The sequence below is a fragment of the Salvelinus alpinus genome, chromosome 11, assembly GCF_045679555.1.
Source record: "Salvelinus alpinus chromosome 11, SLU_Salpinus.1, whole genome shotgun sequence".
NCBI lineage: Eukaryota > Metazoa > Chordata > Actinopteri > Salmoniformes > Salmonidae > Salvelinus > Salvelinus alpinus.
Window position 1 is genome coordinate 9,666,654 of NC_092096.1, and position 16,388 is coordinate 9,683,041.

Consider the following 16,388-nt stretch of genomic DNA (forward strand, 5'->3'; position numbering starts at 1 on the left):
CACCAAAGAACTTCCCCAGAATGTGTCAAAACTACCTGTTTCCTAGGGATTCCAACCCAAGACCCCATGATCTGCTGCAAAGAAAGGTGTTACTGAGCGGCCGTGTGTTGGTGTTTGATTTAAAGGAAACCTCGCTCAGTCAGAGAACCCACAACCTCACACCTCTATCATTTCTGCCTCTGCCTCGACTATATAAATACTTGTCTGTCTTAGCCTCAGCATCAGTCAGACAGACACAGAAGACCAAGACTTGGGTAGTGTCAGATACAAGGCGGTCTCGTTAAGTCAACTCAAGTCAAGGCCTTTGACTGAAGTTTCCGTACACCGATTGAGGACTATTGAGCTTTGAGGGATCTTCAGCGTGAGGTTGAGGACCATGGATGTGTTATCAAGGGCTGTGATGTGTTTCTGCTTGATGGGCTGGATGACTTTAGGATGGAGTAATGCTGCTCAGTACACATCAGTTACCATGAAGAGCAACATAGACAAACTGAAAGGCCACTATGTAAGTATCATACACATTATTAACTGGGGAAACAGGGGTTTCGACAGACAGACAGACAGACAGACAGACAGACAGACAGACAGACAGACAGACAGACAGACAGACAGACAGACAGACAGACAGACAGACACGACAGCTAATTGGCCTCTACTGGCTGTGTTTGCATCAGCAAACTTTAGACTCCTGCTTCCTAATGGGAGGCCAACAGTAGGACAGAACAGGGAGATCTCCTTCCTAATGGGAGGCCAACAGTAGGACAGAACAGGGAGATCTCCTTCCTAATGGGAGGCCAACAGTAGGACAGAACAGGGAGATCTCCTTCCTAATGGGAGGCCAACAGTAGGACAGAACAGGGAGATCTCCTTCCTAATGGGAGGCCAACAGTAGGACAGAACAGGGAGATCTCCTTCCTAATGGGAGGCCAACAGTAGGACAGAACAGGGAGATCTCCTTCCTAATGGGAGGCCAACAGTAGAACAGAACAGGGAGATCTCCTTCCTAATGGGAGGCCAACAGTAGAACAGAAAATTGAGATCTCCTTCCTAATGGGAGGCCAACAGTAGGACAGAACAGGGAGATCTCCTTCCTAATGGGAGGCCAACAGTAGGACAGAACAGGGAGATCTCCTTCCTAATGGGAGGCCAACAGTAGGACAGAACAGGGAGATCTCCTTCCTAATGGGAGGCCAACAGTAGGACAGAACAGGGAGATCTCCTTCCTAATGGGAGGCCAACAGTAGGACAGAACAGGGAGATCTCCTTCCTAATGGGAGGCCAACAGTAGGACAGAACAGGGAGATCTCCTTCCTAATGGGAGGCCAACAGTAGAACAGAACAGGGAGATCTCCTTCCTAATAGGAGGTCAACAGTTGAACAGAACAGGGAGAACATTGGATGTTGATGAGTTAGAGATAAAATGTTTGACTAAAACCAAGAGGAGTTACACACTTCCTGCCCAAGCAGGAAAGACTTGTCAGTGAGACTGAAATGACACAGAAAATGATGACATCATCATAACAGTGCATTTCCAGGTAGGCCCATAGACACCAGACCTGGCTCAAACACTTCCATCTGAGGTGAGCTTTAGCTTAGATGTAGCTTGGAGTTTGCACTTTTGGGACTACTCCATTGTTGCCATTGTACCGGACAAACTAAATTATGTATTTTAAGTTATTTGACGTATTTAGCCCAGGTCTGACAGACACTATACTTGTGATTAGGGGTAGAAGAGCCCACTATACGCAATAAAATGCACCAAGTTGAAGGAGAAAAGCAACACCACTGATTGTCATCATGTCTTGCTCTTTCAGAAGATCTCCAAGGACCAGCTGTTCAACGGGAACCCTGTTTTCCCCAAGGACACGTTTGAGGTAAGATATATAGTTACACATTGTTATCCCCTTCAGGCTAACATCACCAATGTGGAACTACAGTTTACCCTTGGGCTAGGCTGGACACAAAACTACGTTTCAAGATATTAAAAGTATTCTCCTTCCTTCCTTCCTTCCTTCCTTCCTTCCTTCCTTCCTTCCTTCCTTCCTTCCTTCCTTCCTTCCTTCCTTCCCTCCCTCCTTCCCTCCCTCCCTCCCTCCCTTCCTCAGGACAGTGAGCGGAGGGTGTTGATGAGTGTGGTTCTGGACGTGTATCTGAGTATCTTCAGTCAGATGCTGAACCAGACGGGGGACCAGGAAGTGAGGGACAGTCTGAATTATGTCAAGGGGAAAGTTCAGCTTCTCCAGAAACACTATTTCCTGGGGAGGATACCTGAGCTGAGGACACACCTGCAGAACCTGTGGGCCGTCAAGGTGAGCTTCCCTCCATGAAGCAGAACACAGATCTGGTGTCATCTACTTTCACATGGTCATCGCTTCATATTTTAGCAGATGAAGCCACATAGCAATGACATGTACTTATCTTGTTTAAAATTAAATTAAGGATATGTCCATTAGAATGAAACATCCCATGGACTATGCAACATTTAAATCAGCAGCTTTCTGGATTAATTATCCTCTAGCACTGTGCTACCATCATCATGACTGTAGTATAGTCTACTGTATAGACACCATCATCATGACTGTAGTATAGTATACTGTATAGACACCATCATCATGACTGTAGTATAGTCTACTGTATAGACACCATCATCATGACTGTAGTATAGTCTACTGTATAGACACCATCATCATGACTGTAGTATAGTCTACTGTGTAGACACCATCATCATGACTGTAGTATAGTCTACTGTATAGACACCATCATCATGACTGTAGTATAGTCTACTGTATAGACACCATCACCATGACTGTAGTATAGTATACTGTATAGACACCATCATCATGACTGTAGTATAGTCTACTGTATAGACACCATCATCATGACTGTAGTATAGTCTACTGTATAGACACCATCATCATGACTGTAGTATAGTCTACTGTATAGACACCATCATCATGACTGTAGTATAGTCTACTGTATAGACACCATCAACATGACTGTAGTATAGTCTACTGTATAGACACCATCATTGTACTGTAGTATAGTCTACTGTATAGACACCATCAACATGACTGTAGTATAGTCTACTGTATAGACACCATCAACATGACTGTAGTATAGTCTACTGTATAGACACCATCAACATGACTGTAGTATAGTCTACTGTATAGACACCATCATCATGACTGTAGTATAGTCTACTGTATAGACACCATCATCATGACTGTAGTATAGTCTACTGTATAGACACCATCATCATGACTGTAGTATAGTCTACTGTGTAGACACCATCATCATGACTGTAGTATAGTCTACTGTATAGACACCATCATCATGACTGTAGTATAGTCTACTGTATAGACACCATCATCATGACTGTAGTATAGTCTACTGTATAGACACCATCATCGTGACACCTGGTGAACTGATAACCTGATAGTTAAAGCTTGTATCTTCTATCTCAGACCAGTGACACCTGATGAACTGATAACATTATAGTTAATGCTTGTATCTTCTATCTCAGACCAGTGACCCCACAGTCCAGGGGAAGGCTCTGTCCGAGTTGGTTACCATCTATGAGAAAGCCTCCAAACTGGCCATTAAGTTCCATCTGAAGAAGGACAATCGCAGGAAGAGACGGCAAGCCCAGAGGCTCAAATCAAGCATCATGTAGATGACCAACCGTGTCTAGTGTGAAGGCTAGGTGTAGGGGGAAGTTACCCCTAGATACTGATCCTGGGTCAGTTTATCATTTCCCCCTCTAATGGTGAAGGTTAGGATTGGGGGAGGGGCAGCTGATCCTAGATCTGTACCTCGGGGAAACTTCCCCCCGGAGACACAGTGGAGATACATATTGAAGTTACATATTTCCTTGATACAAAAGGCCTCAACTGGACATCTATTTATAAAATGTATTTATTTAATCTATGAAATGACGCACAATACTCAATGGTATATTATCATTGTTAAGAGTTTTTATTTCTCTTGAATCAATAGATTTAGTTAATTTATATTTATTATTCATTATCTAGAAAATGTTTTTTTTTTTATAAATAGTTATTTATTGCAGATTATGCTAAATCTGTAAATTCTATGACTGAATAAATGAACGCTGAGGAAACAATTTTGATGACTGATATTATCTATCCACACACACACACACACACACACACACACACACACACACACACACACACACACACAGTCTATGTGTGGTGCTGTATGGAAATATCACACATTGGCCGACTGAACTTATATAATTGTTCTCGTATTGAAACCAAAACCCTCCCCTGCATGGGGCCCACACAACGGCTGTGGCCCACACAATGGCCGTGTCCCAAATGGGCGGCCCATAGGGTCCTGGTCAAAGGTAGTGCACTATATAGGGGCTAGGCTGCCATTTGGGATGCCCACACAGCGTCCTCAGAAACAGGAACAAACACACCAACCTAAACACCTTTAACATCAACACTTACACTTGGGTTTACACCTTTAACATCAACACTTAGATTTGGGTTTACACCTTTAACATCAACACTTACACTTGGGTTTACACCTTTAACATCAACACTTACACTTGGGTTTACACCTTTAACATCAACACTTACACTTGGGTTTACACCTTTAACATCAACACTTACACTTGGGTTTACACCTTTAACATCAAAATAGATGGCATCATGAGGGAGGAAAATGTTGTGGATATATTGAAGCAACATCTCAAGACATCAGTCAGGAAGTTAAAGCTTAGTCGCAAATGTGTCTTCAAAATGGACAATGACCCCAAGCACACTTCCACACTTCTGGCAAAATGGCTTAAGGAGAACAAAGTCAAGGTATTGGAGTGGTCATCACAAAGCCCTGACCTCAATCCTATAGAACATTTGTGGGCAGAACTGAAAAGCATGTGCGAGCAAGGAGGCCTACAAACCTGACTCAGTTACACCAGCTCTGTCAGGAGGAATAGGCCAAAATTCACCCAACTTATTGTGGGAAGCTTGTGGAAGGCTACCCGAAATGTTTGACCCAAGTTAAACAATTTAAAGGCAATGCTACCAAATACTAATTGAGTGTATTTAAACTTCTGACCCACTGGGAATGTGATGAAAGAAATTAAAGCTGAAATAAATCACTCTCTACTATTATTCTGACATTTCACATTCTTAAAAGGAAGTGTTGATCCTAACTGACCTAAGACAGGGAATTTTTACTAGGATTAAATGTCAGGAATTGTGAAAAAATGAGTTTGAATGTATTTGACTAAGGTGTATGTAAACTTCCGACTTCAACTGTATGTAACATCATAACCTTGTTTAGTCTAACTGGGTCTTCTTCCCTTGTATCTGACACTACCCAAGTCTTGGTCTTCTGTGTCCTGCTGACTGATGCTGAGGTTAAGTCAGACAAGTATTTATATAGTTGAGGCAGAGAGAGAGTTGAAACGATAGAGGTGTGAGGTTGTGGGTTCTCTCACTGAGCGAGGTTTCCTTTAAATCACACACCAACACACGGCCGCTGAACACCTTTTCTTTGCAGCAGAGCCTGGGGTCTTGGGTTGGAATCCCTAGGAAACAGGGACTTATGACACGTTCTGGGGAAGTTCTTTGGTGATGCAATTAAGTTCAGGTTGGTATGCATGTCTGTTGACTTCTGTGTTGCTAGAGGACAGAGCCCTGTCTGTTGACTTCTGTGTTGTTAGAGGACAGAGCCCTGTCTGTTGACTTCTGTGTTGTTAGAGGACAGAGCCCTGTCTGTTGACTGCTGTGTTGCTGCCCTGTCTGTTGACTTCTGTGTTGCTAGAGGACAGAGCCCTGTCTGTTGACTTCTGTGTTGTTGGAGGACAGAGCCCTGTCTGTTGACTTCTGTGTTGTTGGAGGACAGAGCCCTGTCTGTTGACTTCTGTGTTGTTAGAGGACAGAGCCCTGTCTGTTGACTTCTGTGTTGTTGGAGGACAGAGCCCTGTCTGTTGACTGCTGTGTTGCTGCCCTGTCTGTTGACTTCTGTGTTGCTAGAGGACAGAGCCCTGTCTGTTGACTTCTGTGTTGTTAGAGGACAGAGCCCTGTCTGTTGACTTCTGTGTTGTTAGAGTACAGAGCCCTGTCTGTTGACTTCTGTGTTGCTAGAGGACAGAGCCCTGTCTGTTGACTTCTGTGTTGATAGAGGACAGTCAACAGACAGGGCTCTGTCCTCTAGCAACACAGAAGTCAACAGACAGGGCTGTTGTCTGTTGACTTCTGTGTTGCTGCCCTGTCTGTTGACTTCTGTGTTGCTAGAGGACAGAGCCCTGTCTGTTGACTTCTGTGTTGATAGAGGACAGAGCCCTGTCTGTTGACTTCTGTGTTGCTGCCCTGTCTGTTGACTTCTGTGTTGCTAGAGGACAGAGCCCTGTCTGTTGACTTCTGTGTTGTTAGAGGACAGAGCCCTGTCTGTTGACTTCTGTGTTGTTAGAGGACAGAGCCCTGTCTGTTGACTTCTGTGTTGCTGCCCTGTCTGTTGACTTCTGTGTTGCTAGAGGACAGAGCCCTGTCTGTTGACTTCTGTGTTGTTAGAGGACAGAGCCCTGTCTGTTGACTTCTGTGTTGCTGGAGGACAGAGCCCTGTCTGTTGACTTCTGTGTTGCTAGAGGACAGAGCCCTGTCTGTTGACTTCTGTGTTGCTAGAGGACAGAGCCCTGTCTGTTGACTTCTGTGTTGTTAGAGGACAGAGCCCTGTCTGTTGACTTCTGTGTTGTTAGAGGACAGAGCCCTGTCTGTTGACTTCTGTGTTGCTAGAGGACAGAGCCCTGTCTGTTGACTTCTGTGTTGCCACAGTAGATGATAGTTGCTAGTTGTTAGTTAGTTAGTCCTGATGCTAGTACAGATAGATGCTAATGCTAGTACAGATAGATGCTAATGCTAGTACAGATAGATGCTAATGCTAGTACAGATAGATGCTAATGCTAGTACAGATAGATGCTGATGTTAGTACAGATAGATGCTGATGCTAGTACAGATAGATGCTGATGCTAGTACAGATAGATGCTGATGCTAGTACAGATAGATGCTAATGCTAGTACAGATAGATGCTAATGCTAGTACAGATAGATGCTAATGCTAGTACATATAGATGCTGATGCTAGTACAGATAGATGCTAATGCTAGTACAGATAGATGCTGATGCTAGTACAGATAGAGGCCAATGCTAGTACAGATAGATGCTAATGCTAGTACAGATAGATGCTGATGCTAGTACAGATAGATGCTAATGCTAGTACAGATAGATGCTGATGCTAGTACAGATAGATGCTAATGCTAGTACAGATAGATGCTAATGCTAGTACAGATAGATGCTGATGCTAGTACAGATAGATGCTGATGCTAGTACAGATAGATGCTGATGCTAGTACAGATAGATGCTAATGCTAGTACAGATAGATGCTGATGCTAGTACAGATAGATGCTAATGCTAGTACAGATAGATGCTAATGCTAGTACAGATAGATGCTGATGCTAGTACAGGTAGATGCTGATGCTAGTACAGATAGATGCTGATGCTAGTACAGATAGATGCTGATGCTATCTTTCATTGACACCCAGGCTCTTTCAAAGGGGGGACAGCGGCATTACATTCAGACAAATATTGATGTTGAAAGAATGTGGTTTGATTTAACGATCTATTGAAAATTGTTTCTTTTCATGAACCACTTTTGCTTATTCAGGCTAGTTGCTAGTTGCTAGTGCATAGATGCTTGTCAGTTTCCATGAGAGAGAAATGGTTAGGGTTGAGGGTGTCACTCTGTCACCTCAGAAAGGATGACAGGTTGGGGTTTCAGCGTAGGTCGGCCGTGCAACCCCATAACACGTCAGGTGACAAAACGGAATGGTGGGATCTGAAATAAAGGTTCCTACAACACACTCATCCTGCGACACCACCGAATGAATGACCTCACCGTCATAGTTCCAGAACCCCGGGACAACACCGAATGAATGACCTCACCGTCATAGTTCCAGAACCCCGGGACAACACCGAATGAATGATCTCACCGTCATAGTTCCAGAACCCCGGGACAACACCGAATGAATGACCTCACCGTCATAGTTCCAGAACCCCGGGACAACACCGAATGAATGATCTCACCGTCATAGTTTCAGAACCCCGGGACAACACCGAATGAATGACCTCACCGTCATAGTTCCAGAACCCCGGGACAACACCGAATGAATGACCTCACCGTCATAGTTCCAGAACCCCGGGACAACACTGAATGAATGACCTCACCGTCATAGTTCCAGAACGTCGGGACAACACCGAATGAATGACCTCACCGTCATAGTTCCAGAAGACTGCTGTGTTGCTAGATGCTAGTTGCTAGTTGCTAATGCTAGTACAAATAGATGCTGATGCTATCTTTCATTGACACCCAGGCTCTTTCAAAGGGGGGACAGTGGCATCACTTTCAAACAAATATTGATGTTGAAAGAATGTGGTTTGATTTAACAATGAACCACTTTTGCTTATTCAGGCTAGTTGCTAGTTTCTAGTGACACCCAGGCGTTTTCAGTTGTATCACTTTCACACAAATTGTAATGAATGTAGTATTATGCTCTTCTGCAATCATAAGTACATTTTCACCCCTGTAATCTCCAACTGGCCTCTTCAGAGCTGCACTCTGTTGAAGGAGGCTCCCACATATAAATACAACCCAGAGAAGCCAAGGCAGCATGACTCAGTGGTATATCCATCTCATCAATGGCATTTGTGGGTGAATGTATCAACTTTACACTGGAACTCAACAGATGCTTGTCAGTTTCCATGAGAGAGAAATGGTTCATCTCTAGTATTGAAGATGTCAGTCTGTCTGTGTAGACCAGATGCGCAACCCCAATACACGTTAGGTGACAACACGGAAATGTGGGATCTGAAGTAAAGGTTCCTACATCACACTCGTCTCAGGACACAATCATGTGAATGATCTGACCTTTACAGCTCCAGAACCACAATCTGAAATAATGTGACTCGGCATAATTTCATTCACATCAGAAAATAAACTGGTTGCCTTCTACATCCATTATTAAAATGACCCAGAATTAAAAAATGACTCACATTAATTAAGACGAAGAGAATTAAGAAATAACAGCACTTCAGTAACATAGAATCCTAATTTGGAAACTGGATAAAAAACACATTTTTAAAAACCAGACTCAAGACATGTAACAGGATATATTTTCAGGAGAATTTATTCCCAGGATATAAATACAGTACATTTGATCCATTGATTGTGAACTATGATATTAAATAGTACAACATTACCACTGTTATAGGACCAATGGAAATTCCCTTCATACAAAGTTGATAAATATTCACAAACTATAAATACTAACATTATGTCTTTGCACTTAAATTTAAAATAAATATGTTAAATAATGTTAAAGTTAAATAAATAGCACCGTGAACAAGCATGGTGACCAGTAGGTGAGGAAGCTGTGAGACAGTTGTTAAGTTTACGTTGGGAAAGTGACTGTTTCTACCTTTCTTCAGGTGTCCATTTGTCCTGTTTTTGACTGCACTTTAAGATTATATCATTCAATTCATGAAAACACGGCCATTTCAGGTGATATATGAAATTATATGGATTAATTTACTTCTACCCGATGCCTTTTATGAAGGTGCTAATGTATTACAGTCTGTTGTCTCATCTGTCTTCAATCAGTCAGTTGGTGGTTCTGTCTGGTCTCAGCCCTGTGTGGTGTTCTTGACTCTCGGATGGAGAATGGTCCCCAGCTGGGAAGCTCTCTGGTAGACCACTTTGAACTCGTTCACAGCCTTCCTCTGGACAACAGCATCATTGGTCTAAACAGAAGTGACAACATACATTTAGAGAGACGTCATTATCTTGACCTGACCAGTGGAGTGTCCACACTTGGAAGACGGCATTCAGACAACAATGGACTTTTAAAACTATGAGACACACAAGCACACGTTTACTCTCCCTCTCTCTCTCTCTCTCTCTCTCTCTCTCTCTCTCTCTCTCTCTCTCTCTCTCTCTCTCTCTCTCTCTCTCTCTCTCTCTCTCTCTCTCTCTCTCTCTCTCTCACACACACACACAATTTTTCTTAAATCCTGACTCATCACAAATGGTACCACATTCCCTATGTCCAATGCAATGCCTATAGGGCTCTGGTCAAAAGTAATGCACTATATAGGGAATAGGATGCCATTTGGGATGTAAACAGAATAAGTGAATAACTTAGTTTAGTCTTTTGACCTTAATGTCCGCCAGATGCTGTATCTTCATCTTCACTCTGTCCTGGTAGTAGCTCCTCTTCAGCTCCTCCACCTTCCCACGGAGTCTGCTGAGGCCCTGCTTGACTTCCTCTGGATGGTTCTCCTTCAGCATGTTGGAGAAGATGTTTAGGTACACGTCCAGAGTGGCATTCAGGAGCAGCCTCTGTTCATGCTTCTAATGGAGAGAAGACCACAAAAGGAGAGAGAGAGAGAGAGAGAGAGAAAGAGAGAGAAAAGGCACACCATTAACAATGAGTACGTCCTCAGTACATGTGACAGCAGGTTGACAGGGCTAGCAAGTTGAATCTACAATAGCAGGGCCAGCAGTTTGAATCTACAATAGCAGGGCCAGCAGGTTGAATCTACAATAGCAGGTTCAGCAGTTTGAATCTAAAATAGCAGGCCAGCTGGTTGAATCTAAAATAGCAGACCAGCAGTTATAATCTACAATAGCAGGGCTAGCAGGTTTAATCTACAATAGCAGGGTTAGCAGGTTGAATCTATAATCATAGGGCTACCAGGTTGAATCTACAGTAGCAGGGCTAGCAGGTAGAATCTATAATAGCAGGGCCAGCAGGTTGAATCTACGGTAGCAGGGCCAGCAGGTTGAATCTACAATAGCAGGGCTAGCAGGTTGAATCTACAATAGCAGGGCTAGCAGGTTGAATCTATAATAGCAGGGCCAGCAGGTAGAATCTACAATAGCAGGGCTAGCAGGTTGAATCTACAATAGCAGGGCCAGCAGGTAGAATATACAACAGCAGGGCTAGCAGGTTGAATCTACAAATCATGTTGGCTTTAAAACGGAAAAATCCAACTATGTACAGAACTTTTTGAGTTCAGTAACATTTGTTGAAAAACTGAAATAAATATGAGATATTTACCTCAAACTTGCCATCAAGCTCTCCCATGAGCTCTAAGAAGACAGGTTGGCCTACCAAGTTGGTGTCCAGCAGATTCTGAATAAAATGAGTACATTTGACATTTAGCACACAGACTCAAACAGAGTTTTAAGAACAACTTATCATATAGATCTTGTCTTTTTCTAAATGTCTACATTTAGAATTTTGAAAATACATCCCTTTAATTTACTGCTTTCGCCATCGCAATCAAAGGACGTTACTCAGGCCACCTTTCAATCTCCTCCCCCTATTAGACAACCTCACAGTAGTCGATGGTTCTCTCTGGTGGTGGGAACTACTGTAACTGTGGACATCATAGCCCACTTCTAACCCTTGGGGGGCTTTGAACATTTGCATGAAACTTTGAGACCCAGATGAAGAAGTGATAAAATCCCAAGATGTCTGTAAATTGACTGTAAGTTTCTTGTTTGTCATCTGCTGAAGGCCAGGAGAAGGGAACCTCTCAGTAGTACAGGACAGGACTGTCATAGTACCACATGCATTGGGCATTATAAGATATTATGAACCGGGCGGGTTGAGCCCTGAATGCTGATTGGCTGAAAGCTGTGGTATATCAGACCCTACATAAAAAAAATACTTATTTAAGGTTCTAGTTACATTGGTAACCTCTTTATAATAGCAAGAAGGCACCTCAGGGGGTTGTGGTATGTGGCCAAAGTAGTGCACTATATACTGAATAGGGTGGTATTTGGGACATATCCATGACCACAGACCAGAGAAATCAGTTTAAACAGGTTTAAGGCTTTCTATTGTAACTCACCAAAGGGCCTTTCAGGGTTTTGATGTCCTCCTCCATGTTTTTGGACACGAAGCTGGACCCAAGTTCAGAGCCAGAGTGGTGGGGGCGTCCCAAAACCACTACAGAGCAGAATCCCAAACATACTAACACAACAAGATCCAGGGCTGAATTCATATTATTATCCTGGTTACAGCGGCTCACGTTCTTTCAATCCACAGAACAAAAGCCTCGCAAAATATATCAAAATACGCCCTTGAGAAGTCTTTTGAAGTCTTTGAGAAGTCTTGTGAAGTCTTTGAGAAGTCTTTTGAAGTCTTTGAGAAGTCTTTTGAAGTCTTTGAGAAGTCTATCAAGGAGTCCTTTTAGAGTTAAGCTGTGGAGTCTCTGTTGACTGTACCTGTCTGTAGATGGAGTGTCAATGTGAGTCAGTAATGGTGGCCTGGTGTCACTCTGGGGTGTATTTATATGTGAGACAGAGAGCTGTGCAGCAGCAGAGTTTGCTGGAGACAACGATGATGGTTAGAGGTTACAGAGGTTTTGGGGTTTGTGGGTTCCTCTTCTCGGTAGGTTTCCTTTAAATCAGAGGTGTTCTGCTCCTAAATGGGTGGCTCTTCCTCAATACCCCCCCCTCCAGCTACCTCAGATCAGGTCATTTTGGAGGGATTTTTTGGAAGGGCCACTACGGGGGTGGGGGAGCGGGGTGAGTGAGTCAGTTTGGTGAGTGAGGTGAAGAAGAACAAGGTTGGTATCTAGAAACCTATTTGGTTCCAGGTAGAACCATTTTGAGTTCCATGTAGAACCCTAGAACTCTAGAACCTAAAAGGATGTTTCGGCTGTCCCACGAATAACCGTTTTTGGTTGCAGGTAGAACCATTTTATATATATTGATATATTGACAGAAAGCTTCAATTCTTGTTAATCTAACTGTGCACTCTCCTCAAACAATAGCACACCATTCGTTCACTGTAAAAGCTACTGTAAATTGGACAGTGCAGTTAGATTAACAAGAATTTAAGCTTTCTGTCCATATATCTATGTCCTGGGAAATGTTCTTGTTACATACAACAACATGCTAATCGCTAATTAGCATACGCTCAGCAGTCCACGGAGAGGACACTGATCCTGAAGTTAAGTAGTACTTTAAAGTATTTCTACTTAAGTACTTTACGGCACTGTGTATGTTATATGGGAATTGTACTGTATATGGTAACCATACTTTGTCACCCTGTGCAATAGATAGACAATCATGGAACGTGAGCACTAACAGTAACCAGCTGTGGTTCAACCACCAGAGACATGTCTAAATACCTACCACCTCCACTACCCAGAGACATGTCTAAATACCTACCACCTCCACTACCCAGAGACATGTCTAAATACCTACCACCTCCACTACCTAAATACCTACCACCTCCACTACCCAGAGACATGTCTAAATACCTACCACCTCCACTACCCAGAGACATGTCTAAATACCTACCACCTCCACTACCCAGAGACATGTCTAAATACCTACCACCTCCACTACCCAGAGACATGTCTAAATACCTACCACCTCCACTACCCAGAGACATGTCTAAATACCTACCACCTCCACAACCCACAGACATGTCAAAATACCTACCACCTCCACTACCCAGAGACATGTCTAAATACCTACCACCTCCACTACCCAGAGACATGTCTAAATACCTACCACCTCCACTACCCAGAGACATGTCTAAATACCTACCACCTCCACTACCTAAATACCTACCACCTCCACTACCCAGAGACATGTCTAAATACCTGCCACCTCCACTACCCAGAGACATGTCTAAATACCTACCACCTCCACTACCCAGAGACATGTCTAAATACCTACCACCTCCACTACCCAGAGACATGTCTAAATACCTACCACCTCCACTACCCAGAGACATGTCTAAATACCTACCACCTCCACTACCCAGAGACATGTCTAATACCTACCACCTCCACTACCCAACATTATCATGTCTAAAAACCTACCACCTCCACTACCCAGAGACATGTCTAAACACCTACCACCTCCACTACCCAGAGACATGTCTAAATACCTACCACCTCCACTACCCAGAGACATGTCTAATACCTACCACCTCCACTACCCAACATTATCATGTCTAAATACCTACCACCTCCACTACCCAGAGACATGTCTAAATACCTGCCACCTCCACTACCCAGAGACATGTCTAAATACCTACCACCTCCACTACCCAGAGACATGTCTAAATACCTACCACCTCCACTACCCAGAGACATGTCTAAATACCTACCACCTCCACTACCCAGAGACATGTCTAAATACCTACCACCTCCACTACCCAGAGACATGTCTAATACCTACCACCTCCACTACCCAACATTATCATGTCTAAATACCTACCACCTCCACTACCCAGAGACATGTCTAAACACCTACCACCTCCACTACCCAGAGACATGTCTAAATACCTACCACCTCCACTACCCAGAGACATGTCTAATACCTACCACCTCCACTACCCAACATTATCATGTCTAAATACCTACCACCTCCACTACCCAGAGACATGTCTAAATACCTACCACCTCCACTACCCAGAGACATGTCTAAATACCTACCACCTCCACCACCCAGAGACATGTCTAAATACCTACCACCTCCACTACCCAGAGACATGTCTAAATACCTACCACCTCCACTACCCAGAGACATGTCTAAATACCTACCACCTCCACTACCCAGAGACATGTCTAAATACCTACCACCTCCACTACCCAACATTATCATGTCTAAATACCTACCACCTCCACTACCCAGAGACATGTCTAAATACCTACCACCTCCACTACCCAGAGACATGTCTAAATACCTACCACCTCCACTACCCAGAGACATGTCTACATACCTACCACCTCCACTACCCAACATTATCATGTCTAAATACCTACCATCTCCACTACCCAGAGACATGTCTAAATACCTACCACCTCCACTACCCAGAGACATGTCTAAATACCTACCACCTCCACTACCCAGAGACATGTCTAAATACCTACCATCTCCACTACCCAGAGACATGTCTAAATACCTACCACCTCCACTACCCAGAGACATGTCTACATACCTACCACCTCCACTACCCAACATTATCATGTCTAAATACCTACCATCTCCACTACCCAGAGACATGTCTAAATACCTACCACCTCCACTACCCAACATTATCATGTCTAAATACCTACCACCTCCACTACCCAGAGACATGTCTAAATACCTACCACCTCCACTACCCAGAGACATGTCTAAATACCTACCACCTCCACTACCCAGAGACATGTCTAAATACCTACCACCTCCACTACCCAGAGACATGTCTAATACCTACCACCTCCACTACCCAACATTATCATGTCTAAATACCTACCACCTCCACTACCCAGAGACATGTCTAAACACCTACCACCTCCACTACCCAGAGACATGTCTAAATACCTACCACCTCCACTACCCAGAGACATGTCTAATACCTACCACCTCCACTACCCAACATTATCATGTCTAAATACCTACCACCTCCACTACCCAGAGACATGTCTAAATACCTACCACCTCCACTACCCAGAGACATGTCTAAATACCTACCACCTCCACCACCCAGAGACATGTCTAAATACCTACCACCTCCACTACCCAGAGACATGTCTAAATACCTACCACCTCCACTACCCAGAGACATGTCTAAATACCTACCACCTCCACTACCCAGAGACATGTCTAAATACCTACCACCTCCACTACCCAACATTATCATGTCTAAATACCTACCACCTCCACTACCCAGAGACATGTCTAAATACCTACCACCTCCACTACCCAGAGACATGTCTAAATACCTACCACCTCCACTACCCAGAGACATGTCTACATACCTACCACCTCCACTACCCAACATTATCATGTCTAAATACCTACCATCTCCACTACCCAGAGACATGTCTAAATACCTACCACCTCCACTACCCAGAGACATGTCTAAATACCTACCACCTCCACTACCCAGAGACATGTCTAAATACCTACCATCTCCACTACCCAGAGACATGTCTAAATACCTACCACCTCCACTACCCAGAGACATGTCTACATACCTACCACCTCCACTACCCAACATTATCATGTCTAAATACCTACCATCTCCACTACCCAGAGACATGTCTAAATACCTACCACCTCCACTACCCAACATTATCATGTCTAAATACCTACCACCTCCACTACCCAGAGACATGTCTAAATACCTACCACCTCCACTACCCAGAGACATGTCTAAATACCTACCACCTCCACTACCCAGAGACATGTCTAAATACCTACCACCTCCACTACCCAGAGACATGTCTAAATACCAACCACCTCCACTACCCAGAGACATGTCTAAATACCTACCACCTCC

The 16,388-nt window shown here is 43.7% G+C and overlaps 2 protein-coding genes across 2 annotated transcripts; one reads left to right on the top strand and one right to left on the bottom strand.

Moving 5' to 3' along the window:
* The first annotated feature begins 250 nt into the window (after positions 1-250).
* LOC139533391 (interferon gamma 1-like) lies at positions 251-3,936 on the top strand. The gene is made up of 4 exons (XM_071331433.1): positions 251-505; positions 1,815-1,874; positions 2,106-2,309; positions 3,524-3,936. The coding sequence occupies exons 1-4, from the start codon at positions 377-379 to the stop codon at positions 3,671-3,673; spliced, it is 543 nt and encodes a 180-aa protein (XP_071187534.1). The 5' UTR covers positions 251-376; the 3' UTR covers positions 3,674-3,936.
* Positions 3,937-9,711: 5,775 nt separating this feature from the next.
* On the bottom strand, positions 9,712-12,310 carry LOC139534848 (interferon gamma 1-like). The gene is made up of 4 exons (XM_071334302.1): positions 11,947-12,310; positions 11,148-11,222; positions 10,244-10,438; positions 9,712-9,828 (listed from the first exon to the last, which is right to left on the bottom strand). The coding sequence occupies exons 1-4, from the start codon at positions 12,097-12,099 to the stop codon at positions 9,712-9,714; spliced, it is 540 nt and encodes a 179-aa protein (XP_071190403.1). The 5' UTR covers positions 12,100-12,310.
* Between the last annotated feature and the right edge of the window lie 4,078 nt (positions 12,311-16,388).